Here is a 26,457-nt window from a genome sequence, read left to right as displayed (position 1 = left end):
TGACAGGGCCCACCCACACCACCCACCAGGAAGATGCCTCTACCCCAGGCCAGACTCTTCCTGCAGAGGTTTAGTTTGCATTTGTCCTTTCTCCATCCTGGCAGGATTTAGGATAGTTGGGAATGCAGGTTGGAAGGGACCTTGGGCAGTGTTTTAGGACATTTGGATCAGCTGGGCTGTTTTGGAAAAGGTACCTGGGTGACAGGTGAGTGGGTAATCCCAACCAAAAAGGGTTTTTACACACCAAAAATCCCCCAACCCCCGACTGCCCTCACCCTGCCACCACGAAATGACTCTGGACACTGTCGACATAAGATACCCTTTATTAAACATACTCTTAAAATCCAAAACATGCTCAAAGCAAAATCATAAGCAGCAATCTGGTTTCCTTCCTTAAATCCCTGACACATGGGTCACTGGAACAAGGGGCTGTCACCTTCCACCCCACGATGCGCTGGCAGCTCCTGCCTGCCCCTCATCCCTTCTGGGTGGCCAAGGACGGCGCTGATGTCACTCATGCCCAAATCCCGTCTCTCCTGTGCCACCCAGAGGATGGATTCCTTGCTCACAGCCAGGCAGCAGCACTGCTCGGCCACAGCATCCTCCCGGCTCCTCTCCATCGCTCTGAGCAGCGAGGGGCAGCGCCCGCCCGCAGCCACCCCGTGCCTGTCTGGCCGCCCCTGCAGCCACGGGGACACTGCTCAGGAGAGCCAGAAAACCCTCACGGTCTCTCCTAAGTCCTCCTCATTCTGCTGGCAGCCAAAAGCACCATTGCAGCCTGTGCCAGGGTGCCAGGCCAGCTGTCCTTGTCCCCTTTGAAACCACGAGGAAGGTTGGGCTTTCGTAGATGAGCACCAGCCCCATTTTCTCTTCCCTCCTTCCCATGCTGGAGGCTTAGGGAAGAGATGGCTGCCGTAGTTTTCTCAGCTCAGCATGACAGTGAACCTCCAAAGCTCCTCCTGTGTGCTGCTGTGGCTCCTTAGGGCTGGGACACCCAGCATGTCCCCAAGCAGGCCACAGGGCTTGTCCCCATCAATTGAGCTCTCCCTGTCTTTGCTGCTCCCACCTCACATGCCACCGGTCGTTGTTTTGGAGATGTCACCCCCTGACATCAAAAACCCAGCCCTGGGTTCCCAGGGGGGAATCTGGGAGCTGTTGAGCTTAGAGGAGACACAGCCAGCCCAGATGAGAGAGCACTGGGATGGCTGGCTCCAAACCCACCTCTGGCAGGACCCACACAGAGCAAGGCAGAGAAAACACCCCCAGCCCTCAAAAGGGCTTCATCCCTCTCTAGGAGCCACAGCCATCATCAGCACAATTTCTCTGTCATGGGGATGGCACTGGGAACCTGCTTCCACCCCTCCAGGGACACTGCTTTCAGTGCAGGAACATCTCTGTGCTAAGGTGGCTCTGAAATGCAGCTGTGTCCTGCAAAGAGGAGGAGGAGGCCTTTGCTGCCACAGACATGTGACAAAGCCAGGTGGGGAAAAGGGAGGCTCAGCTTCCTACCCTGGGCTGCCCCAAACAGCTCCAGAGCCTGCTGCATTGGGATGCAGGGTCTGATGCTGCTCTAGTGATTTCTGACTGTCCCTGATGCTCTCTGGAGCGGAGCCTGGCCCCCAAGGTCTGTGGCTTTATCCCTCCTGCTTTACTATCTCTGTGTATCTGCCCTTGGAGCAAAATCCACTTATGCTGCTAGCCCAGTGTTGGCCAGAGGGATGGGGATGGAGATGGGGGCAGCTCCCACACCCTCATCCACCCCTTGCTACAAAGTGTTATGGGGAGGGCAGGATGGGTGGCATGGGGTGACACTTTTGGCACTTGTTCCAGAGAGAGGGCGCAGCCCAGAGCCCTGAGCTCACAGCAGGGCGGAAGACAGAGGATAAATTGTCAATTTATCAACCCCAGGGCTGGTGATGGGGCTGAGGGCAGTACCAGGCCTCCTGGCCACCCCTGCCACGTGCTCCATGCCCTTGAGAACAGCAGCCTGGGGCCAGGCCCAGGAGCCCAGGTGCTGCTCAGGAGGAGAGCAGAGCGAGGGGGAGCTGTGGGGGCACCATTGCTGCCAGTGCATTAATGGTGACATCCCATGGCATGGGGTCAGCTCACGGCAGGGCAGGGGCACAGGCCAGCAGACTTGGGGGGAAACAGCCTCCCATGAAAGTCAGCAGCTCATGCACAAAGGATGCCAATCCCAGCACTCATCCTAGAGCCCACAGCCCTGAACTGCATCCTCCCATTGTCCCCATCCACATCCCAGAACCCCCTTGGTGAGATGTCCCTGTCCCATCTGCTCCACTCTTTGGAGGAGAGGAGCCTGGGGATGTAAGATGACCGGGGTGGGGGCAGGAGGGGACCCCAGCCCATCCCCGTTGGGGCTGGAGAATGGGAAGGTGCTAGTGGGGGGCTCCAAAGTAACATGGCTTTCAGCCCCATAGAAAAGTCAAGGTTACTGTCTTTTCTTTTGAAATACAGTCCTGGTACAGCCGAGGGGTGGTGGTGATGATGCCCAGGGTGCCCAGACCCCAGGGTCCCTCTGGGTGGGCAGGGGGCTCCGTGCCCCACCAAGGCTGAGCCCTCACATGGGCAGGGCGGCCGCTGCCTGCTCTGGGTCCGGGGGGCCAGGGGGGCAGCGGGGCCAGGTCTGCTGCAGCCCCATGTTGTTGTTGGCTGCCTCTGGGCCTGGGGGGAGAAAACGGGGGTTAGGGGCTCCCAGAGCCCAGTGGTGCATTGGCTTGTTTTTCCACGGGGGGTGTGATTTATTCTCCCAAAGTAACGCCCACCTCCCCAGCCCTGTGTTGGGTTTTGGCTGTGGTGAAGGCTGGGGGGTGTCTGCACTTACCTCTCCAGGCTGGGGAGCCCCTTAAAGCCCCAGTTTTCAGGAATGCTGAGCGCCAAATGGGAAGCACAGCACAACCATCGCTGGGTTTAAATAACCCAAATGAAGGGGGCCACCCATGCCCAGCAAGAGGCCACATGCAGGTGTCCTGTGGGGCTGGAGGTCAGGCACCAAGGGATGTCCCCTGACCTGGGCAGTGAGGGGGCCACCAGCAATGGGTGACAACCCAGTGCCAACCCCCCGGGGGACAGGGCACGGGGCAGGCACAGCTCTGGGGGTCTTATGGTCTCACCTATTCCTCAATGTTAATGGGACAGGAGTCCGGCACGGCGGCTGCATGGCAGGAGAGACCAGAAGGCACATGGTGAAGGCGGGAGCGGCGGGGACACGGGGACACGGGGACACGGGGACATGCACACGAGCAGCACACGGGGTGACAGGGGGGCCTGGGTGTCGTTGCCTGTGAACGGGTCCGGGAGGGGGTGGGGGAGCTGCCACCAGGCACGGGGTGAGGGGTCCCCATGCTTGAGCCCCCGGGGTTTGGTGCCGAGGGGAACGGAGGGGTGACATGCTTGTGGTGCCCGGGCAGCTGGGTCCCTGCCTGCCTCCTCTCTGGCCGCAGGTTCCCAGGGCAGGCAGCACCCTTCAGCTGGGGCAGGGGGATGGCAGAGCTTGGCCCGTGGCTTGTGTCCCACCACCAAACCTATCAGAGGCTGCGTGGTGCCCTTAGGAAGGGGGTGCACCCCTGAGGCAGCTTGGCTGCACCCTCCAGCGAGGCTAAGCCCTGTGCCCAGGGCAGCTCTGAGCTGGAAAGACTGTGTGAGGGCATGCCAAGGCCAAGGGCTGAGGGCTTTCTCAGAGGGGGAGCAACAAAATCCTGCTGCCTGCTGATTTATGGGAGGTGACAGCTGCCATTTCGAGTGGCTTTTCATGGCGAGCTCAGGCTGGAGAGCGAGGCATGTTAAGTCTGCAGATCCCAGAGGGAATGGATAATTAAACAGGACCACACGTACATGCACACGGAAATCCCATTAAGAGCTTGATATGGCCTAAGTCACTGCAGTGCCCCAGTGCAGAGACCCAGCTGTGCTCAGTGCACTCTTGAGAGGAGCAGGGCTGGGGCAGCAGGACATGGTCTGGCCCTGGAGCAGGGTATCAGCCCTGTGCCCACCCACCTCCCGCCCCTTGTGCTGCTGGAGAGGTCTCCCCTGCTGCCAGTAGCTGGCAGACCTGCCCTGGGCAGACCAGTTCCCAAATCCATCCTGGTGAAACCCAAATCCATCCTGGTGAAACCCAACCGCCTGGCCCAGCCCACTGCTCCCAGCTCAGAGCATCTGTGGCTTTAAAGCAGCAGGAGCCCTCAGGGGTTTTCAGGTTCTCTACAGCAGCTGCCCAGCTCCCCCACCTCGGTGCCAGCCTTTCTGGCAGATGTCTTTCCCCAGTTTCTCCTTCCAAAGCTGTTTATCCACCCTGCCCCCCGCAGAGGCTGCAGCCAGAGGATGCTCTGAACCCTGGGGACAGCCCCTGCAACTCCTGCTCTGTAGGATCCACACAACGACATGGATCTGTAGGTTTTAGTTAAACTTTGTGTCCTTAAATCCCTGGGATGGAGACTTTTGCCTCCTCACAAAGCTCTTTCCCACTACATTGAAATCTGCAGAGATTTCAAAAGAAGCTTTGAGGAACCACGTCCTGCACTTTCATCCGTTACAGAGAGGACAAAAACATCATTATCAAATGCCACCAGCTTGAAGACTGTCCAAGAGACTTGATGGACTTGGAGATGTAGACTCTTGAACACCACAGGTCTCAAGGGCCAGGATGCAACTGCCTTCCCTGCAATCACTGAGTGGGGTTGTCATGAACAGGGTACGAGCCCTGAGAGATTTTATGAACCATACAGCCAAAACAAAACCACAAAACATGGAACACCCCCAGCCTGTCTCACCATAAGCCTAAAGGACTGTAAATTTAAAGACACAATACTGATCTTAACTCCTTATGCTATAGAAGCTGACTGTACTCTAGAGGGCTTAAGGGTGCCCAGCATACCCTCCACAACTGTTCCAAAAACTTCTCCAAAACCTATAAAATCAACTCTGAACATTTCAAGGTCAAATTGGTTGAACAACAACAAATACTGCTTAATCCTAGTCCTTAAAGAGATGCAGACCAATGTTTCTGCTATCAGACCAAAACGTTAATCTTTTACAGGTACCTCCTCTACTGACTGGTTTTCCTGGCTAAACCAGAGGCTGTTACCTCACACATCTTACTGATATATTGGGAACTGGAATAGGAGTATTGAACAATATCAGTCTTGAAACTCTGACTGATCAATTGAGTGCAACCATTAATTATCTGAACACTACAGATCGACCCTTAAGGTCTTCCTTATCTGCTCTTAGAAACTCACAGTGGTCAGCTTCAAATATCAAAATTATCCAAATGCTAATGACCAACTGGCTGATGGTCTGGAAATTGCTCAAAGCAGTGTCCTCAGCACTCAGCTGTATTCCAGCTCAGTTGTGGCTACACTCCTCCAGTTCTGGGATAGTCCCTGAATGAGAAAAGGGACTTTTATTCATTCAAATTTGAAAAGGCATTTAAATTCTGGTTTTCTTCAATCAAATTTTCTTATGTCCCCATCATTAGTAAGGTCAGTGTTTGCCCAAGCAATACAGAGTGCTTCTGTATGTACCAAGCACCAAATCCTGGTGGTAGGAATGGGATTAGGTCCATTGGAGCACTGAGCATGGGCTTTTAAGAACAATCAACATGCATGGCAAACCACTGATGTAGATTGTTGTGTGGTGAGAGAATGACAGGGGTTTATATGAGAAAGTTATATTCTGATAGCCTGACCTGTGTTGGACAGAGAACTGTGTCTATAATTTGGAAATGTCTCCTGATAATGGCCCTGAATCCATCCCAGTGTCCATAGGATAAGGGGGTGTGTGTGTGTGTCTAAGAACCCCTTGTGACAATTTAACAGTGGGTGACACAAAGATACAGTTTTGTAACAACTTGAATCCATGTATTTGTAACTTCACCTATAGAGCAGGGTGTGACTTCACCTACTCCCTACCAAAAACTGCACCAAAACGTGTGTTAAATGAGTTGTAGGACATTTGGTCTACAACCCCTACTGGAATGGATTGTTAAAAACTGGTTGAAACCTGCTGGAATATCCTGATCTACACAAACTGATACAACAGCTCAAAAAGGAAAGCCAGAAAATGATCACTGTCCATTATTATATGGAAAAAATGCCTTGTATCCTACAGCGAGTGAAAAGGGATGGAGAACAGTGTGTCTGCTGTTCCCAGAGACCATGGAGAGCCCCAAAGCCTCACTCTGCACCTCCTCAGCCCTCTGCTTTTCCCCACAAATGCCGAGGCTGCATCACCCCTCTCATGCAGCACAGCTGGTGCTGAGAGCTGCAGCTGCTGGACACATGGACAGCTGTGGTGGCCAAAGGATGGAGAGGGCATCCTTGCCTGAGCTCAGCCCAGGCACCAGCTCCTGCATGCCAGCCCAGCGCACACCTCACAGCAGAGCAAGAATTTGATGCTGTGCTGGAGCCATCTGGGCTGCAAAGCTCCCCCTTCCTCATCCTCCACCCAGCACAACCAAGAGGGATGCAGTCAAGGATGGCTTTGGCTGCTGCCACAGCCAGGGGATGCTTTGCCAGGCCCTCCAGCAAAGCAGAGGTGCTGCTGGGACACCCCCAGCCTCCCCAGGCCAGCAGGACTTGGCCAGCTGCTGAGAGAGGGTGATGGAGAGGACACAGGGCTTTTGTGGCAGGCGCCTGTTCCTCCCCAAGAGCCTCAGCCATGTTTCTCGAGCACAGAAACCACTAGGAACAGGCAAGGCAGCAGGAGAGGAGGCTTTCCCAAAGGAGCAGAGGAAAAGAAAGGATTTCTCCTCCTTCCAGTGGGTTTCACCCACCCTCTTGGCTCTCCAGCCCCTGCTGCGGGTCCGGGACCCACCACAAAGTCAGCTGAAGGGGCAAGGCACGGGCAGAGTTGCTTTCAGCTTGTCCACAAATGTATTGACTGAGACCCCATGGAGGGTGTTTTGGCTTTTTGGCTCGTTTCCTCACACACAGGCTGAGGAAGCAGAGCCTGCAGGGCTGGGCAGGGTCCCCAGCCCACTGCCCCCTTCCACACAGGGGCCAGGGGTGTTCAATACATTTGTCACCTTTGGGCAACTCTGGGCAGGGACGGGGAATAAGCGTGGGTGGAGAAAACCGTGTAGGCACAGAGCGAACATGAACTTTCACGCACACGGAGGAGCCTGGGGGGAAGGAAGAAAAAAAAGGGATGGAGAGAGGCTGGGAGGAAACGAAAGTGGAAGGAGGGTGGGGGAGAAAGCATGAAGAAATGGATGAATCATGGGGCTCTGTAGAAAGATGACCTGGTGGACATCCATCTCCCTGGACACCCCATCTCCGTGGCCTTGGAGGGAGGACAAGGCAGGCAGGCCCTGCTGTACAGCTGGACTGCCTGTGGATCACACCCCAACACAAAATACTGCTGTGCCCACCACAAGCCCGTACCAGGCTACAGCTGTGCCACAACCACCTTCTTAAGGACTGGTGCCTCCTGGGGTGCCAGCAGCCCCCTGGCCAAGGGACAGAGAGTCCCAGCAAAGCAAGTCTGCAGCTGCCTGGGGACATCCCAGTATGGACAGGCCACCCTGACCTATGGGTGGTGACATGGCTTGGTGCTCAGCCCCACAGAGGGACGGCAGGAGGGGTGCAGTGAGGACAGCCTGGCAGGAATGGTGGGAATGATGGTGATGGGAGAGGAGGGATGGATGCAAAGGGCTGGGGGGATGCAGGGAAGAGTGGAACAGTCCCCCCCACCCCAAGTTCATGTTCAGCAGATGGCCACTCACCAGGTAAGCAGGCCTCAGAGCACAGTTTATTGTCCAGCGCTCTCACGTGTGCGATGCCCATGTCATTGTTATTGTCACACCTCAGACCGAGGAAAGCGCCTGTCCTCGGGCCTGGAAGGGAGTTAAGGCAGTTACCGCCGCGGCCGCGCCGGGGCTCGACGTCGCCTTTTGGCACTGCGGGGTGGCACTGCTGGGGCTTTTCCTCTCCCTTCCCCAGCCTCTTTCAAAACAAAAAATGACACAGAAACGATGCATCGGGGTGGGAGCGGGTGAAGAGTGGACAATAAGGCCTGGGCACGGCCCCGGCTGCTCCTCTCCTCGCACCGGCCGCATCGGAGGGCAGCGGAGCAGCGATGATGCGGCCGCGGGCACAGCATGAACCTGCCCGGGATTTAGCCAAACCTTCCCTCTGGCACAGCCAGGCTGTGGTGGCACCCATCACCTCCTGCAGGAGCCTCTCCAGCACCAGCGGTGCAGTGAGAGCTGCGTGGATGCCAGGAAGAGGCAGTAGCTGGATGCGTGGGGCACAAGAAGCCGTAGCCAAGCTTTTGCAGGGGGGATGGAGGCTTTTGGGGATGAGGGAGGGAACTCTGCTTCTTAGCATCACTTCTCCAAGAGATCAGCCCCCAGGTTCTTACCTGCATCCGTCAGATGCAGGTGACTGAACCTCAGGAGGGATGTTCCCAAATGTGCCAGTAGCCCTGCTGCTAACAGGTGCAGGACTGGGTCCTAAGGAGAAAGGCCATCCTGCTCTCAGAGCCATTGGGATGCCCATGGATGTCCACCACAGCCCCTGGTTGCTCCTATTTGTTATACATGAGTCTCCCCTTCAGCATGAGCCTCTCTGCAGGTCAGAGATCATGATTTGGGGATGGGTGTTCCTGCTTTCCTGCTTGGCTGAGCATCCAGGTTGGATGGGGAAATAGTTTGGTTGTGTTTTTGCTAAAAAGAGACTTGGAAATGTGGGAGGGGGCACACTGTGGGCCTCCCTGTTGCCCAAAAGCAATACAGGGCAGTTGGTGGCCAATGGCATGGAGGTGACCACCTCTTTCCTTGGCTGCCTGAGCTCAAGGGAGGAGGCGAGAGGAGCCCTCGATGTCTGTGTGTTGACTTGCAAAAGCACAGTGAGGACAGGCCAAAGAAAGTGAGAAAAGCATCCCAGAGGGAACAGCTCTGCAGCCCCTTCCTATGGGAATCAGCCCAGACACTGATTTCTACAGGGGAGAATTTCAGAGATCTGAGAAAAGACCTTGGCAAGGGAAAAAACACAGAGAGAGAGAGAGAGAAGCCTCTTTCCCATTTGGCTCCTTGGAAAAACCACTGGGTCCTGCACACCAACCATGGCCTGCTCCATGTCCCACACTGAGCTCTCTGGTCCCTGTGGCTGGCTGGCTCCCCCACCCACTGGTGCTCAGCCCCCGATGGGTGTCCCTGCTGTGACAGATATTCCTCTGGCTCCAGAGCCCGCAGGGTTCCCCAGGGCTCTTCCTGATGGCAGTGGGGGAACTGGGGACAGCACAGCACCTCCCACTCATGGTGACAGTGAGCTGAAAGCAAGGGGACAACAACGACCCAGGGCCTTTTACCGTCTTCCTGTGTGGGAGAGGCGTCCTCGTCCTCCAGCACATCGTTGCCCTGTGGCACAGCGAGAGGCAGCAAGTGTTAGCCCAGGGCTGTGCCAGGGGCTGTTCCCAGGTCCCTTTGGAGGAACACCCCTGGCCCTGGGGATTCCATGGATCAGGACTGTCAGTGGGGCACAGCCCCACTGCCCCATCCATCCCCAGGGCAGCCCTCAGGGACATGGATGAGCGGGCAGAGCATTCCCCAGCCCAGCCTGGGAGAATGTGGTGCCAGCTGCCCAGCTTCCCCCTTCATGGGCACCACTGGGATCCCCCCACGGTGCTGGGAGACACCACAGCTCTGGGCACAGCTGGGATCCCCCCCACGGAGCAGGGTGGCACTCCAGCTCTGGGCACAGCTGGGATCCCCCACAGTGCCAGGTGACACCCCAGCTCTGGGCACAGCTCAGATCCCCCCACAGTGCCAGGTGACACCCCAGCTCCCAGTTCCCTGGGGGATGGTTCTGGTTACCTCGGCATCGCGCTCCTCGGCAGAGATGCTGACAAAATTCAGATCCGGGGACTCCACTGGTGTTGACTGTAGGAGAAAGGTGGGAAAGATGGAAGGAAAACAAAAAGAAAAGTCTGGTGCCAGTGGTTTTGGAGGAGGAGTTAGATCCCATGGGGAAGCTCTCCAAGCTGGGCTCCACCAACAACCCCCCAGTCCCCACCTCTCCATCAGAGGCTGTGGCGCTTGCGGCTGCAGGCGAGGGGAGCATGTCCCCCTCCTCTTCCTCCTCCTCTTCCTCCTCTTCCTCCTCCGTGCCAGGGGCGATGTAGGAGCCAGACATGGAGGACACGGTGTCGGTGCTGAGCTGGGAGTGCTGGCTCTGGGAGGAGGCCATGGACATGACGGACTGAGCCAGGCTGCTGCTCACGGGCTCTGGGGGAGAGCAGGGGCTGAGGGGGCCGCTGGACCCCCCCACCCACTGGTGGGAGTCATGGCACAGCACCCACTCATGGAAGAGGGGCTAATGAGGAGGAGTGGGGTGCAGAGGAAGGACCGGCTGCACGCCACGGAGATGTGATGGGTGCAAAGCTGTCAGCAGCAGATCCCCAGGGCCCACAGCCCCCTGTTTCTGGGTCTACAGGGTGACAAAACAGGCATGATCAGTGCCCCTGTGATTCCCATCTCCAGGTGTACAGGTGACAAAGCAGAGGTGACACCCTGGGGCTCCATCTAATGTCCATGGCAGGGACATTGGCTCCATCCAATGGCCATTTGCATCCCCCCACAGTGTGACAGTCCTGAGATCACAATGCCACTCTCCTGCCCTGCCAGTGCCTATGAGTCCCTCCATGCTGTACCTTCTGGGGACGAGATGGTGGAGGACAGGGGTGTCCCAGTGCACGAGGACTGGTCAATGGCTCCTGATGATGACAGGGTGAGGTTTTCACTCTCTGGGGTTGCACCACATTCCTGGAAGAGGAGCCCACAAGAAGGATGGAAAGGGGGATATTCAGCATGGATGGCCCATCTCCTGCAGGCATCCTCATGGATGGAGGCAGAGCCAAGAGGAGCAACCTCAGCCAGTCTCTCTGGTCCCAAGCCTCCCCCAAACCTGCTGCCCCCCAGTGCCTCAACTCTTTACCAGCAGGTTTTGGACAGTGCTCACCTCCTCATGCTGGGCTGGGGATCTCCTCCTGGCCACCCTCAGCTCTGACTCAGTGCACGACTTCTCATCCTCCTCTTCGGGCAGGATGGAGGAGTTCTGTGAGATGGACCTGGCCAAAGGGGAAAAGCAGAAGGTTTCACCCCTGTCCACAGCCCCCAGACCCCCTGAGCACCCCCAGACTCCCGTACCCACCCCAGGACTCACTTGGAGATGCTCTTCTTCAGCTTGAGCCCCGGGGGGCCGCAGTCAGGCAGGCGCTCGAGGGGTGACAGGGCCCTCAGGGGGGGCAGGGGGCCATCACTGCCGTAGGAGGGCAGGGTCCCCACGCCAGGGGGGTCCCCCAGGGCTCGCAGGGGCAGCGCGGCCGGCGACGGCGTCAGCGGCCCATTGAGGGCCTCCAGCAGGGACACCACCTCGTAACCCGGGGGGATGTTCTCCGAGGACTGGGGAGAGGAGCACGGGGTGATCATGAGGACCATCATCCTCCCTGGGCCATTTTGCTGATCCCCTCACTCCCAGTGGGATCAAGATACCCCAGGAAGAAGCTCAAACCTAGAGACACCCAGCCAAAAACCATTTTTCTCTTTCTTTTTTTTTTTTTTTTTTTTGTAATATCAATCCTGCATTTTTTAACAAGATGAATTTGCAATAAATAAATAAACAAACCCTGTTCTTCAGAGACACATGGATGCCCAAACCTCCCCATCCTGGTGGAAGAGGCCAGGGTCCCACCTTCAGCCAGGCACTGACCGAGTGCTCCTCAGAGTCCGAGGTCTGTGAGGCGATGATGGGGTTGAAGCTGGTGGGCGAGAGAGGGCCCAGCTTTTTCCTCATGGCTCGGATTTGAAGCAAGGCTCGGAAAGCTGGGGCAGCAGAGAAAAAAGGGAGAGGTGAAAACCAGGCATTGAAAGGAGACCTGTCAAAAAATGACACTCTGTTCCTAAGAGGGGCATCCCCAGTGGGGCTAGAGGGACTGCAGAGCTCGAGGGTGGGAGATGCCAGCCCATTCCCAGAGCACTGGTTGGGCAGCACCTCCAGTGATGTGTCCAGTTCTGGCCCCTCAGTTTAGGAAGGATGTTGAGATGCTTGAGCATGTCCAGAGGAGGGCAACAAGGCTGGTGAGGGGCTTGGAACACAAATCCTGTGAGGAACCACTGAGGGAGCTGGGGGTATTTAGCCTGGAGAAAAGGAGACTCAGGGGTGCCCTCATCACTCTCACAGCTCCTGAAAGGTGCCTGTGCTCAGCTGGGGCTGGGCTCTTTCTCCAGGCAGCACTGACAGAACCAGAGCACACAGCCTCAAACTGTGCCAAGGGAAATACAGGTTGGATATCAGGAAAAAGTTTTTTTACAGAAAGGTGATAAAGTTCTGGAATGGCTGCCCGGGGAGGTGGTGGAGTCCCCATCCCGGGGTGTGTTTAACAAAGCCTGGGTGTGGCACTGGGTGCCAGGGTTGAGTTGAGGTGTTGGGGCTGGGTGGGACTCAGTGATCTTGGATGTCTCTTCCAACCCAGTCATTCTGTGAATTCTGTGAAAAATGACACCCTATTTCAGAAGGGGAGCATCCCCAGTGGGGCTAGAGGGACAGCAGAGCTCAAGGGTAGGAGATGCCAGCCCATTCCCAGAGATGCTAGCTTATTCCTAGAGATGCCAGCCCATTCCTAGATACCCCAGCCCATTCCTAGAGATGCCAGCCCGTTCCCAGAGATGCCAGCCCGTTCCCAGAGATGCCAGCCCGTTCCCAGAGATGCTAGCTTATTCCTAGAGATGCCAGCCCATTCCCAGAGATCCCAGCCCGTTCCCAGAGCTGCCAGCCCGTTCCCAGAGCTGCCAGCCCGTTCCCAGAGATGCCAGCCCGTTCCCAGAGATGCTAGCTTATTCCTAGAGATGCCAGCCCATTCCCAGAGATCCCAGCCCGTTCCCAGAGATGCCAGCCCGTTCCCAGAGATCCCAGCCCGTTCCCAGAGATGCCAGCCCGTTCCCAGAGATGCCAGCCCGTTCCCAGAGATGCCAGCCCATTCCCAGAGATCCCAGCCCGTTCCCAGAGATGCCAGCCCGTTCCCAGAGATCCCAGCCCGTTCCCAGAGATGCCAGCCCGTTCCCAGAGATGCCAGCCCGTTCCCAGCGCTGCCTGCCCGTTCCCAGAGATGCCAGCCCGTTCCCAGAGATGCCAGCCCGTTCCCAGAGATCCCAGCCCGTTCCCAGAGATGCCAGCCCGTTCCCAGAGATGCCAGCCCGTTCCCAGAGCTGCCAGCCCGTTCCCAGCGCTGCCTGCCCGCCCGGCAGCTCCCCCGCCCTCACGCAGCCTGCAGATGGGGCAGTTGTTGGCCTGGTAGCGCAGGGTGTCGGCGCAGGTGTTGCACAGGCAGAGGTGGCGGCAGGGCAGGATCAGCGTGTCCCGGACATCCGACAGGCACACCACGCACTCGGCGCTGTTATCGCTCACCTCGTCCTCGGCCACCTGCCCAGGGCACAGAGGGATCTGCTCGGCCTCGGGGGTCCCCAGCCCGTGCTCTACAATACTGGCTGGGTGCTCAGAGTTCTGCCTGTGTCCATGGGCTGCCTGCTTGTGAAATGCCCCCCCGGGATCTCATTCCTCTCCTCCAGGAGGCTTGGAGATGAGGCCAAAGGAAACAGAAACCCAAACTTTCTCCCCAGTTTTTACATATTAGAGCGGAGCATAATGTCGCCCTGTTCTTCTAAGCCTTCTGATGTAATGAGCTTCATTCTTGTAATGAGCTTTCTCATGCACTTTTATATAAATAATTATTGGTTTACATTCTTTTCTAGAAGAGGAGAAATTTGATGGACTGTTGGTTTGTCCAGTGTCATTGGAGAGGTGGCACTTTCATCCTCCACAGTCACTTCTAAAAGTCTATAAATGTTGAAGTCAGAAAATAAACTTCCCTTCTATTTACCCTGGAGGTTCTAGTGTGCATGTGGTTTTATTTCATGTCCTATAACAACAGCACAAGGCACATCCCATGCCTTGAGCCCCATGCTCCCCATCTAAGCCATCAGCCTTCCCCCAAGCACCACAAAGGATGAGGGGAAAAGCTCAGTCCTTCAGTTTTCTGCCTCCAGCAGCTTCAATGCCAACACAAAATGTCCCCAGCCATCACCAGCTCAATGCTGTGCTGCAAACTCGCCCTGAGCGCGTTTCAGTGGCCAGCCCTGTGCTAGGGGAAGGGAAGAAGGGATGAGGGAAGGCCCCTGGCATGCAGGCAGGGGATGCAGGCACACACCTTGGAGTCCTGTGTGTTGTACTTGTTCTCGATGCCATAGATCTCCTGCAGGAGGTAGCTCACACCATCCACCTGCAATCCCATGGGCAAGGGGTCAGCAGCAGAGACACCTTGCCCAGAGCCACCAGGGCTCCCAGCCCCCAGCTTGGGCCAGTCCTCCTCCCTGCAGCATCCAGGGGTTCTCTTTGCATTGATCATCTTGAAATTGCACTCCCTGGGAGGCAGGGGCATGGCTGGGGGGGTCTTGGGGCTTTTGGGGCTCCCCAAAACCCCTCAGTGCCTCCCCTGCAGGGTGTGCAGGGACACCTCAACACTCACCACTTGCTTCTGCTTGAGGGGCTTCACGCAGAAAGTGCCATCACTGTGCTGGAGGGAGGAAAGAGCAAAAGGGTGGGCACCCTTGGGCGCTGTTCTGGAGCACCCACCCACCCTCTGGCTGTCACTTCTCCCTCCCCGCTCCCAACAAGCCCATTTTGCAGGAATTCTGGCTTTTCCTGACAGCCCAGCACCAGGTAGCTGTGGGAAGTCACACACACTGCAAAGCTGGAGAGTTTTTGGAGGAAGGAAGATGGAGTTGAGCCCAAATGCCTTAGAAGAGGGTGCTTAAAATGAGGGAATAGTCCCAGGATTTGAGGAGCAGCCCAAAACATCCCCATCCTGATTCCCAGGGTTTCTCCAGGCTCGTGTACCTGGTGGGTGATGGAGGCAGAAGGAGGGGGATGGCCCCAGCTTGGCACTTACCTTCTCAAAGGTGGCCAGCAGCACGTGGCAGTGCCCACTGTGCTCTGCAAGACACAAAGGAACACTCAGGGCTCAGGGAACAGGCAAAACCACGGCAGCAGTGAGGAAAAGCAAGAGGCTCTGCCCAGCTGGCATCACAATGCCAGCAAACTGGGAAAGGCCATCCCAGCAAGGAACCCCCTCCTCACCCTCTTCTTCATCCACCACTGCCTGCACCACCATGGGATAAACCTCGCGGTCCAGGTCGAAGCCCAGCTGGAGAGAGACAGAGGAGGCTTGGTGAGATGGAGCAGTGCTGAGCCTTCCTCCTGCCTCCATCTGCACGGGATGGTGTCAGGACCCACCTCCTCCTCGCTCCACTCGGACGGGTCGATGGTGTGGGAGGGCACACAGAACTGCTGGCACACCCCCTGCTTGTAGTGCACCGTCTCGGACTGCAGGCTGTTGTCCCTGGGGGTGTAGCTGTCCCATGGAGAGAGGACAGGGTCAGGGCACCACGGGTGTCCCCACACCCCTCCTGCTCTCCCCAGATTACAGAGATGCCAGGAAAATGGGAGGGGGGTGTTTGTCACTCATCCCCTCCCAGATGCCTCTTGGGGCTGAGGTGTGAAGTTCTAAAAAAGGCTAAAATAATCCAGAGGATAAAGTAAACACAGGGCAGCCAGCACAGCACAGGAGGGGACAGAGACAACTCCACAGCCAACCTGGAGGGGTCTGGGGAGAGAATTATTTCCCCATGTCTCCATGGTGATCTGAAGGTAAAAGGAGGGAGCAGGATGTGACAGGTAGGGAGGTGGCAGTGGTTGGCAAGGACCTGGTGGTGGCACTTGAAGGAAACAAGGAGCCCCCCTCCAATCTCAGCTGTTTCCTGTCCTGAAGAGGAAAGATGCTCAGGGGGGAGGCTCCATGTCCATCAGGCAGGGACACACACCAGGCTTGGGGGGACATAGGCCATGCTGGGGGGTGACACAGGCCTCTTTGGGGCCCCTCACCTCGCCACCCCGTTGTGGAATTCCTCAGTTGCCTGGTAGTAGATGGTTATGGCCACGCGGGCGTCCGTGTCGAAGGTGAACTCCACGTTGTAGTGCACCTTGGCTTTGCTCACTTCTTCCCCCGGGGTCTTCACCTCCTCCGAGCACCTGGGGAGCACAGAGGGTCCAGGAGATGGGCTTTGGGGTGCTCCAGGGCTGATCCCCTCGGCACCAAAAGGGGCTGCTGCCCTCCGTCAGGGGACACTGAGGCACACCAAGAGCGGCTGACACGCCCAAGGTCGCGCCTGCGGGCCGGGAGGTGCCGCAGACAGATTTCAGCCCTAATCCCGCATCCCCCGGCCCTGCCGCAATCCCCAGCCTCCCTCCAACAAAGCCTTTGGAAGGTGGGGGAGGAAGAAGAAGCAAAGCACTTCAAAGGCAGCGCTAAGCTCCTGTAATCCTGCGGCACTGCCTGTGCTGGCATGCGGGAGCCGGGAGGGGAAGGGCAGCGGCTCATCCTCCATCGTGCGGGAATGAGAGCAGCGCCGTGCCCAGCATCCTTGGGGGCACCCAGCAGGACCCTCCCTGCCCGCGGGGTCCAGGACTCACTTGACGAGGCGCAGGGTGTCCTTGCGGATGTTGATTAAACTCCTGAGGGTCTTCACGGGTTCCTGAGGAGGTGGAGCAGCATAAGGGAACTAGGACGAGAGAGACACCGCTGAAGGCAGAGCACACGGGGGCACTGCGATGGCTCTGGGCCCCCCAGTGACCCCAACACCCTACAGAGGGAATTGGGGTGGCCTGGGCATCCTGATAGGTGCTGAGCACCTGCAGCTCCTGGTGGCACTTGGGTACCAGGGATCACGGTGACAGGGACATCCCTCCACAAACAGCAAGCCCAGGACAGCAGGGACAGTTTCACTAGGGAGGGGACACACAGAGGGGCCGTTCCTTGTCCCTTTGGCTGGAGGGTGATGGGGATGGGGGGCACAGGGCAGGCAGCTGCTGATGGATTTTTATGCTGCTGTATGAGGCTGGGCAAAGCTGAGGCTCCCTTCCTGCCTACCATCCAAGAAAAAACAGCACAAGCGTCCCTGTGGTGGATGGGATTTGGGTGGTGGAATCCCTGCCAGCCCCGAGCCCAGAGCAGAGAGCCAGCAAGGTGTCTGGGCAGGAGCAGGCAGGCAGCAGCATCCCTCCTCCAGGGTGAGATTGTCCTTCCCAGTCCTTTCTGTCACTTGACAGGGGCTACAGGGCTCCTGCGGAGAGGGATATGGTGGGGACACCCTCTCCTTGGCACTGCAGTCACCCAGAGGAGACTGAGGGTAGTGGGGAAGGGATGCAGGACCCACCTCCCCCCTCTCCATCTCCATCTCCCAGGTAGGTTTAGCTCCAGGAGGGATCAGCCCTGATCAAGGCCCAGCTCATTGGCAAGCTGCCACCATGTGCCAAGGGACAGCTAGAGCCAGGAGGGTGTCAGGTGCCATCAGGGATGGTCAAAGAGCCTCAACTGCTGCCTCTGGAGAGGGAACAATGTCCCACTGTACCTCACCAAGGAAGCCACTGCACCCCAGTACCAAGGGAACAGGAGTGAATTGCAGGTGGCACTTAGGGATGTCCTGCCAGCAGCCAGCTCAGCTGCCCATTTCCCACATCCCTGGTGCTCTCACATGGGACAACCATCATCACCTAAGCTGTCCTCAAAGCCGTCACCACCTTTCCTGTCCCCAAAGCGCTGCAGGGCAGGGATGGGACTGGAGGACCCATGCTGGGCTCAGAGGGACAGGATGGGACAGGCAGCTGCAGAACCCTCCAGTGCAGACACAGCTCTGTCCCATCCCTGCTCCACCTTCCCACAACTCTGATCCCACAGGTGCCACTGAAGGCAGATTAAAGCCTAGGCTGGGCAGAGAAAGGCTGATGGCATCAGAGGCTTTGGACATGAATTGCCAGCACTGTGGAACTGCCTCCCACTGCTCTCACCCTCTGCAGGAGGAGAAAAGGGCAGCAGAGTCTTTAAACTGCTGTTAACGAACTTTTTTATGAGTCACTAAATGTTCACCTGCAGAACTGAGCACCTGCAGAGTCACCCATTGCAGCTGGAGGGGAGAGAGTGAGAACATGCTCCAGGCTGACGCTGAGCCCTGTCATGACAGGTTGTGCCATGTCGTGACAGATCCCCTGTTATTCAAACTAATGCAGTCACCCAAAATTGCTTGTTTGCACCTCACCCACTCAAACCATACCCAAACCAGCCCTGGCAGGAAAAGCACCCATGGGTGCACCCCCCTTCTGCTGCAGCAGCCAGGGGTGGGTGACAGAGGAGGGAAGGGAGGTGACAGGGGCTGTGGGGCTGGGCAGGATGGGGAAGAGCCACAGGCAAATTGTGTTCTGCAGAAACCACTTTGGGCTCTTTCACTCCCACATGTGAAAAGCACTTTTTGGGGGTGGTTGGATTTTTTTTTTTTTAATTGAATTTTACAAGCCAGATTTTGCATGTCAGAAAGGGGTTATTCAGAGGACATTTTGTATCTCCTCACTTTCAATCAAGCTGAAACACAACAGAAAAAAATGGGTAACGGCTGTGGTGAAGTTAAGAATGTCATCCACGTGCCTACAGCAACATTTGGTGCGGACCAGCTTTTGCTGAAGTGAAATAAAAACCACCCTCAAAAGTCTGTCTTGGGGTTTTTCTACAAGCAAACCCCAGCAGCTTTGCGTGGGCAGGGAAACCCAGTGGCACATTTCAACAGTTCCTGGCTTCCCCTGTGCTCTCTGAGTGCCCCCAGTAGCTTCTATGCTCCTCAGCCCCTGCATGGTGGCAGCTACTTAAACCTGCAACGCCCTTCCCAGCCCCTTGGGAACCTGTTCCCAGCTGGAAAATCCAGATTATCATGTACCCATGGAGGGGAGAGCCTGCACAGCCTCCAGCTGCCCTGCACATCCCTGTGGCAGCAGCGCTGTTCATAGCTCAAAGTGCTCTGCTCACAGAGGACTTGGGACACAATTCTTCCAAGATCCCCTGACCCTTGATCCCCAAGGAACCCAAAATTAATCCCCCATCAAAAAGCAGTGGCCATCTTTAATGTTTCCAGCCCCACCAGGGCTCTCCCAGAAGGTCAGAAAGCAAAAGTATCACAGCCAAGAAGCATCAGGACAGCACTTGGAGGCAGCATCAGAGAGACCCAAGCACTGCCTGGACACAGGCTGGGACCAGAGCCAACACAGATTCTCCCCAACTCCTCCCTGAGCCCCCAAAACTGGCCTGACACAGAAGTCCAGCCCCAGAACTGCCCCTGCTCCCCAGGGATCTTGGACCTTGGTCACAGCTCTGCAGCCCAGAGCCATCAGTAATTAAACCGGAGCAGGACAATTTAGCTCATGATGCTGTATTAATTATCTCTGCTGTTTCCAAGCTGTTCCTTTGCCTTCCCTGCTGCTCTGCTGACATGGGAACTGCTCACTGGGCAGTTTAGAGGCTTTTACTGTAATCAAGAGGATTTCTCAACACTCACTGCTGGAAGAGACCCTGAGTGCTGACGTCTCATTTTCAGGGAAGCGCAGAGGAGGGAGGGAAAGGCTCTGCCTTTGGCCACCCAGTGTTCCTGTGCTTTGTGGGTGCTCCTGACCTGGCTCTACCTGGATCCCTGCTCTGGCACAGCCCCGGGCTCGACACTTCCCTGCTGAAGGATCACATGATGCTGCCAAAACACTACCAAAGCCAATTGCAAGGAGGAAACAGGAACCTTGCTGGCAGCAGGCAATGCTTGAGAGCTGGGCCAAAGCACCAGGCAAGTTTATCTCAACTTAACAGAAAAGCTTTGGAGACTTTTAAGTCCTCACCCTGAATCTTTTGAATATTTAACCCCCCAAACTCCTCCAGCCAGTGCTGGTGAGTTGTCCCACTGCTGAGAGGCACCCAGATAAGGGGGGACATCACTCCAGCCTGAACCCCTGCTGTTATTTCCTCCCTTTCCAAAGGCAGCAAGCACAAAAACCATCTCCAGGAGCCTGGAGTGTAGGGACCCCCCTCCAGCTGGGTTCCCTTGTGCCCTGAGACCAGCTGGAGCTGGCAGCAACCAGCACTGCAAAACCCATCCATGCCCCCCCCCCCCCCCCCCCCCAGCCCCAACCTACTCCTGGCCTTTTCACTTTATTTTATTATTATTTTTATTTTTTATTTTATTTATTTTAATTTTTTCCCATTTCTTGCTAGAGCTTGGGGAGTAATTTCATCTGTTCCTGTCCAAGCTGCTCTACTACCCTGAACCACACCAGGGCCTCTGTGTTGTGTGCCCTCCTGTCTGGGATATGGACGACATGGGGAATGCAAGAGAAAACTCAGCTCTTGGAGAGGGAATGAGAAATGAGCTCGATTAAATCAGCCCAATTCCCCTCCACCACCAGTCCCGGGTAGGACACAGGCTGCAGCATAACCCAGCCCTCGTATGAGCCGCCAGAGAATGCACTCAGCCCGCTCCAGGCGGGCTTGGCAGGCTCTGCCCGTGGAGGGGACAGCCAGCAGCCTCGTCCCGCACCCCCCTGTCACGCACAGCCCCCGGCGGTTTGGGACGGGCCGTGCCGGTGCCCGGCTCCCCTCCGGTACCCACCACCACGGGCCGGTTGCCCAGGAAGTTGAGGTCGCTGTTCTCGCCGAAGAGGTACCCCTCGGGGTGCGTGGAGTCGAACTTCTCCCCGCCCATGATGAAGTGGTTGGCGAAGTAACTCCCTGAAACGAGAACACAGCGAGCGCCTGAGCCGGGGGGAGGAGGGGGCTCCCGCCGGGCCGTGCAGCGGCACCAAGCCCCCGGATCGATGGCTCGGAGGTGACTTTGTCCCCGGGGTCACCTTGCTGGGAGCCTTTCTGGTTGAGCTCACACGCTGAGAGCCCCCAGGCAGGCAGAGGCTGCCAAGGGGGGGCCTCAGCCCCTTCCCTGCCTGCCCTCCCCTCCTCCTGCATCCCGCCCGCTCCAGCACCACGGTCCGAGCCGGGATGGGGAGAGCCCCATGGTAGTGCTGGCCCTCGGGGCTGCTCCATCCCTGGGACTTAACAGTGCCCGCTCCCCTTTCCCTGTCTGGGAAACCCCTGTGAGCCCCAGCATGGCCTGAGCCACCCAAGGTCACCCTGACCTTCAGCCATCCCCACCCTGGCAGGAGTGAATAGATCCTGGGCCGTGAGAAGGGAGAGGAGACGGCCCCTGGGGCAGCAGAGCAGCGCTAATCCTGGCCGTAAACACCAGCTCATGCCCCGAAGCGGGCAGGAGAGGCAGGGGCACGGCCTGACCTGACAGAGAGCCCCGGAGGAACCAGGCTGGCTCCCACATTCCCAGAGATGCTGCCGGGTAGGGCAGCATGGAGCCAGCAGACAGCCCAGGACTGCTCCTGCCCAGAGCCCGATGGCACAGACCTCGTGTGCCACCCAGGGCAGCATCTCCCCAGCCAGACACTGCCCAGGTTGGCTGCAGCTGCCACCAGGAAGGAGGGCAGAGCACAAATGACCCGAGTTCTGTCAGTTCTCAGCCTGCAGCCTTCCCTAGGAAGGGCTCACCTGTGCAAGGCAGGATTTTCGGGTCCTTTTGACCCTCCAGGAGGTCAGCACCTGCCCTGCAGAGTGCTCCACATTGCCCTGGGTTCTTTCTTCCAGAGTTCCTTCCTCCCTCACAGAGCCAAAACACCAGAATGTCCCAGCCCCGAGCTGGGAGCGGCCCCCAGGTCAGGCACTCCTCATTGAGAGTTTCCTCCTAGTCCAGCCAGGAGACAACTGGTGTCTGCTCCTTGTCTGTGAGAGCTGGACAGTGTTGTGGCACAGGAACTGGCCAGGCAGGAGGGTTGGGACTTGAGGTGGGGAAAAAAGAGAAATAGAAAGTGGACAGGGATGGGGCAGCAGCAAGGGGTGAGCAGAAGCACCAGGAGTCAGTCAGATATGGACACAGTGTCCTGCATCCTGAATGCCACAGTGACAGGATTTAGCTTGTAAAAACCCCAAACCCATCAGCACAGATCCACCTGCATCCCTCTGGGGGACACCCCAAAACCAAACCTTTGGGGAACCACAGATAAAGGAGCTTAAACCTGGGCTGCAGCTCTGCAATCAACTTCCAACAGAGGCAGGGACTGTCCAGGGCTGGATCAGGCTTTAATCCTGCACTGAAACCCAAAAGGGAGCCCAATGCCCAAGGGGAGGAATAGGGGGGATCCAACTCTGGGCCAGGAGGGAGGAGTGGGGTCACAGAGCTCAGCCCCAGCCCGTGGCACAGCCATGCCCGGATGCAGCGAGCCTGTGAGCAAACGTCGACCATCAATTATTGATGCCTGCTGCTTTCAGGTCCCATTTTCCATCTACATAATTTATAGGCAGCTCGCCTGGAAGGACTCGGCCAGGTGGAAAAAAAGCCTCAAGAGCAAAGTGCCTTCAGAGCTGCCTGCAGCAGCACAGCCAGGGGAGAACGGGGCCATCCAGAGCTCTTCCTGACACTGACTTGGAGCAAGAGCAGGAGATGGCAAAAATATTACATTTAAACAAGGAGAAAAGCCACCCCAGCAGTGAGGAAAAGCTGGAAAATGGAGCACAGGCTCTCTGTGATTGGCCCAGCCACAGTTTAGTGCGTGCTGGGGGCTCCCACAGGATGGGCAGAGCAGGTGAGGACCATGCTGCCATCACCCAGTCTCCCTTCCAGGCGTTGGGAGCATCCCTGGGTGCTGCAGGCTCCCAGCACATCCCTCAGAGGCTTCAACTCCCTCTTGACAGCAGGCAGAACCAGCTCTGTGCTCCCTTCCAGGAAAGGTCCCCCTTGCTAAACAAGAGGCTTGAGTCGTGCCAGGCCTTTCCAGGGAAGCACCAGCACAGGAAAGCCCAGGGCATGGGCAGGAGGGTGTCAGTGACTCCCTGGACACGGCTGGGGGGCAGGGAAGCACCTTCCCAGCCACAGCCACCTTGTTATGGGCTGACTGTAAATCCAACGCCTACTCCCGGGGAAGGAGAGTCTGTCAAGGACAGCCACGTCTCAGGAAGGGCTGCACAGAGCAGCTGCTGGAAAGGAGGAATAAACCCCAATTGCCTGAGATTCGTGGCAAAAAAAGTATTTGTGTCCTGCACATCTGCTGGCACCAGCACACACCTGGCAGCAACTGCCAGCTCCTTTTCCCCATGAGTGCCAGCAATGCCACCTTGTCCAGCTGACAGAGAAGGGTGAGGACCCTCATGTGTGCTGTGCCCATGGCTCTGGCATGCAGTGACGTCCTGCACTGTACCCCAGCCATCACTGCCCTGCTGAGCTCTAGTACTGCAGCCTCTGGCTCTCCTACCTTACAGCCTCACTCTCCAAAGCTGCTAAACCAGAAAAGCTCATTCCCAGCTCATCCACACACCCCTGGTGAGGGAAGCACAGGTTTGCACAGCCTGCAGTCAGTCCAGACAGGTGGCATGGCATGGTGCTGGCACAGGGACACCCTGCGGCCACGGGTGCCAGCACAGGGTGCTGGGATGGGCTGGTTAAAGGCTCTGGGTGCTTCCACCCCTGGGCAGCCCATTATTTAATTCTGTGCTCTAAAGCAGGAAGCCAGAGCCAGCAGCAGCCAGAGCTGAGGCCAAACCCTGCCACAGCAGTGCTGCATCAGCCCTCAGCTGCCACGGCTCTGCCACCACCTGGGCTTGTGCCCCCACAACTGGGGGGCACTGCTGCATTAATCCCTGTGCTCCTGCCCCCAGCCAGGGCCCTGCTCACAGCCCTGTGTGCCCCAGGGGAGCTTGGTGCCATCCTCAGCGGGGAATAGGGGCTGAAAGCTGGAGACTTGCCCCAGAAGCCATCCCAGTAGCAGGCAGTGGGCTCCATCTACAGCCCCCTCTGGCTCTTCCTCCCAGTGGCAGCCACAGAAGTAAATCTCAGCCTTTGTTTCAAAAATTATGGTTTAACTAATCCCATTGACACCCTGTCTGGAGGGGATGGGACCCCCAGGATGGGGAGATACTAAACTGGGACCAGACACAGCTGCCCTATTCCCACAGGCTGCACCAGCCATCCCAAGAGAGCCCAACAGCCAAAGCCACATCCACAGAGAGAGGAAAATGCCCCAAGGTCCCATGATTTTCCCCTCCAGAACCACATTTCCAAGCCAGTGGCTGTTTCCAGGTGGCTTTTGATGTGAGGGAAGTGCTGCTGCCACAGCAGAATCAACTCCTCTGCCCAGCACGTCCTCCCTCAACTGCCGGCAGCGCTGAAGGCAAATCCCACCGGATTAAAGGCAAACCAGCCATAATCTCCCAGGGCCACCAGCCGGCCCTTGTCCCTGTGCAGATGGCTGTGTCACCTGGGCACCTCCTGCCCTTCTCCCGAGGACCCTGGGCAGCAGCAGGACCATCCCCGCCAGCTCTGCCCAGACCCAGCAGTGAGACCAGGCCAGCTGAGCACAGCCAGGAGCCCCAGGCTCCCCCTGAAAGCTGGAGTTAAACATCAGCCTGGTGACATCTGCAGCTGAGATGAGTTTGGAAGTGCTCAGCTGGATGCACTTACACCCTCCACCCCTTTGTACCCAGATATTTCAAGAGCCCCTAAATAAGATGGGGTTCCAAGGGAAAAACTTGTAATGCACGGAGACACCATCCCTACAAAGAGCAATCCCATGGATGGTCTGGTCCAGCCTCACCTGGCATCAAAGTGACAGAGGCCTCGAAACCACGTAAAAAAGGGAGCTGGGGGAGCCCTGTGGGAGGCCAGGCTGTCAAGGATCAGCCATCTCCAGCCAGCTGTGCAACCTATTTTAGATTAAAATTTAAAAAAAAAAAAGGACAGTACAGCTTTTCAGGACAAGCGCAGGGTTTGTGTTGGGCTGTGATTCTTGCTAAGGAGGTCTTTACTTGTAATTAGTGAATAATTTGTCACAGCACTAACAATCCAAGCATTTACCTTATCCTATTAACTACCAAAATAGTTACCTATTAATAATTTTTAGTGCTGCAAGGATCCTGTGCAATCTCCTCTCACGCACGCACGGTGCTCCGGGGCATCACCCACCGGGGCCGGTATTTTTGCGGCTCTGAGGTGCTGCCCACCCAAAGGCTGGACCCCACCACCCCTCCCTCCCCCTCGGACACCCGCTCAGCCCGGCCCTTGCAGGGAAAAGTGAGGCACGGAGAGGAGGGACGGATTTTCCAAGGTCACGCACAAGGTTTGAGACAGGGCCGGATTCAGGAGCGGGAGATGAATCACCAGCAAGCCTCGAGGCACGGAGAGGAGCCGGGAAGGCGAAGGCTCCCCACGGCAGGGGCTGGGGTGCTACGATGGGGCAGAGCCCTGGGAAGGTGGGATCCCCTCCAATCCCTCCCACCCCAGCCTCCCTCATCCTCCCGGGAATTTAAACCCAGGATTTTCCCGAGCAGCCAGCACCGGAGTAACCGGCTATAAAAAGCAACTCCGGAGCTCGGTGCCGCAGACCACGACTACAGAAATAATTATAACAATAATGTCATTAAAGTCGCGTCAACTCAGCCAAGTTTGGAAAGAGGGGTGTACGGGCAAAGGGACGCCCGGAGAGGGGGGACCCCCATCTCTCCCGTGCCGAACTCACGCAGGGTGCCCCGCACCAGACCCAGATTTTCAGGGTGCCCCTCGTGCGTCAGGGTTTGCTTTGGGGTGCGCAGGGTCACCCCGCCCGGAGCAAGGTCGTGCCCGGTGCCTGCCCGACTCGCTCCCCTCTTTCCCTCCCCATCGGCGGCACCGAGACCCGAGACACCCCGGGGGCTCACCGGATTTCGGGGGGTATCTGTAGACGGAATTAGCGGGGATATCCACTTCCTCCACCCCTGCGTTCTGCCGGCTGGTCAGAGCCCCCATGGCCGGGCCGGGCTCAGCGGGCGGGGGGCGGCGGGGACTCCTCCCGCCCGGGACCGGTACGGGGGCCGGGACCGGGGCTGGCGGCGGGCCCCCCCCGCAGCATCCTCCGCTCCGCTCTGCGCCGCGCCCGGCGCCGCCTCCGCGGCACCGCGGGGCTGCGACATTCGGGGCGGGGCCGGCATCGGGCGGCACGCCCCGGCTCGGTCCGGCTCGGCGCTGAGCTGAGGGGACGAGATGCTGCCGGGATCGCCCTGCCCCGGTGTCCACCACCCACCCAGCGGCGTCCCCCTCAGGTGCCACTTATCTGACCCCCGCGGCGGCACACGCGTGCCCACAGTGCCACCCGCCTGCCATCCCCCGTGTCACCCAATTGCCTCCAGTACCGCTCAGTGGCCTCCTCGTCATCATCCGCCACCCTCAGGCACCCCACAGTGACTTCTGTCCACCGCGGCCCACCCTCCTCCCATCCTCGCCCCCAGCCCCACCAGCTGGGTGGCACCGAGCAGCAACCCCAGCTCAGGGACCCCCGGGGCAGACTGGCCGTGGTCCCTTTGTCCCTGTACCCCCTGCCGCCAGTGTGTCCCCTGGGAGGAGGACAAGCCCCCACTCTTCCCGACAGGTTATAGGGGAAAGGGTTTTGTGCAGCTGTTGGCACAGGGACTGATCCCCTCGAGCAGCGCTTCAGGGGCGCGCAG

General features: G+C 57.7%; 1 protein-coding gene across 6 annotated transcripts; it reads right to left on the bottom strand.

Annotated features, from left to right (window-relative positions):
• Positions 1 to 307: 307 nt before the first annotated feature.
• RNF157 (ring finger protein 157) lies at positions 308 to 25,877 on the bottom strand. Of its 6 annotated transcripts, XM_059864390.1 has the most exons (20): positions 25,675 to 25,877; positions 20,543 to 20,661; positions 16,542 to 16,630; positions 15,954 to 16,100; positions 15,306 to 15,423; positions 15,150 to 15,216; positions 14,962 to 15,005; positions 14,539 to 14,586; positions 14,221 to 14,292; positions 13,277 to 13,436; positions 11,727 to 11,839; positions 11,181 to 11,419; positions 10,977 to 11,085; positions 10,669 to 10,780; positions 10,032 to 10,243; positions 9,833 to 9,898; positions 9,328 to 9,376; positions 7,742 to 7,852; positions 3,132 to 3,172; positions 308 to 2,682 (listed from the first exon to the last, which is right to left on the bottom strand). In XM_059864390.1, exons 1-19 carry the CDS (start codon positions 25,760 to 25,762, stop codon positions 3,132 to 3,134), a joined length of 2,004 nt encoding a protein of 667 aa, XP_059720373.1. In that variant the 5' UTR covers positions 25,763 to 25,877; the 3' UTR covers positions 308 to 2,682. The 6 variants fall into 6 exon arrangements, with proteins under 6 accessions (XP_059720373.1, XP_059720371.1, XP_059720375.1 ...); XM_059864388.1 differs by lacking the exon at positions 3,132 to 3,172; XM_059864392.1 differs by lacking the exon at positions 7,742 to 7,852.
• Positions 25,878 to 26,457: the final 580 nt, after the last annotated feature.

Source organism: Haemorhous mexicanus, chromosome 20 (genome assembly GCF_027477595.1).
Source record: "Haemorhous mexicanus isolate bHaeMex1 chromosome 20, bHaeMex1.pri, whole genome shotgun sequence".
Lineage (NCBI taxonomy): Eukaryota > Metazoa > Chordata > Aves > Passeriformes > Fringillidae > Haemorhous > Haemorhous mexicanus.
This window is presented reverse-complemented; position numbering and strand designations above follow the sequence as displayed.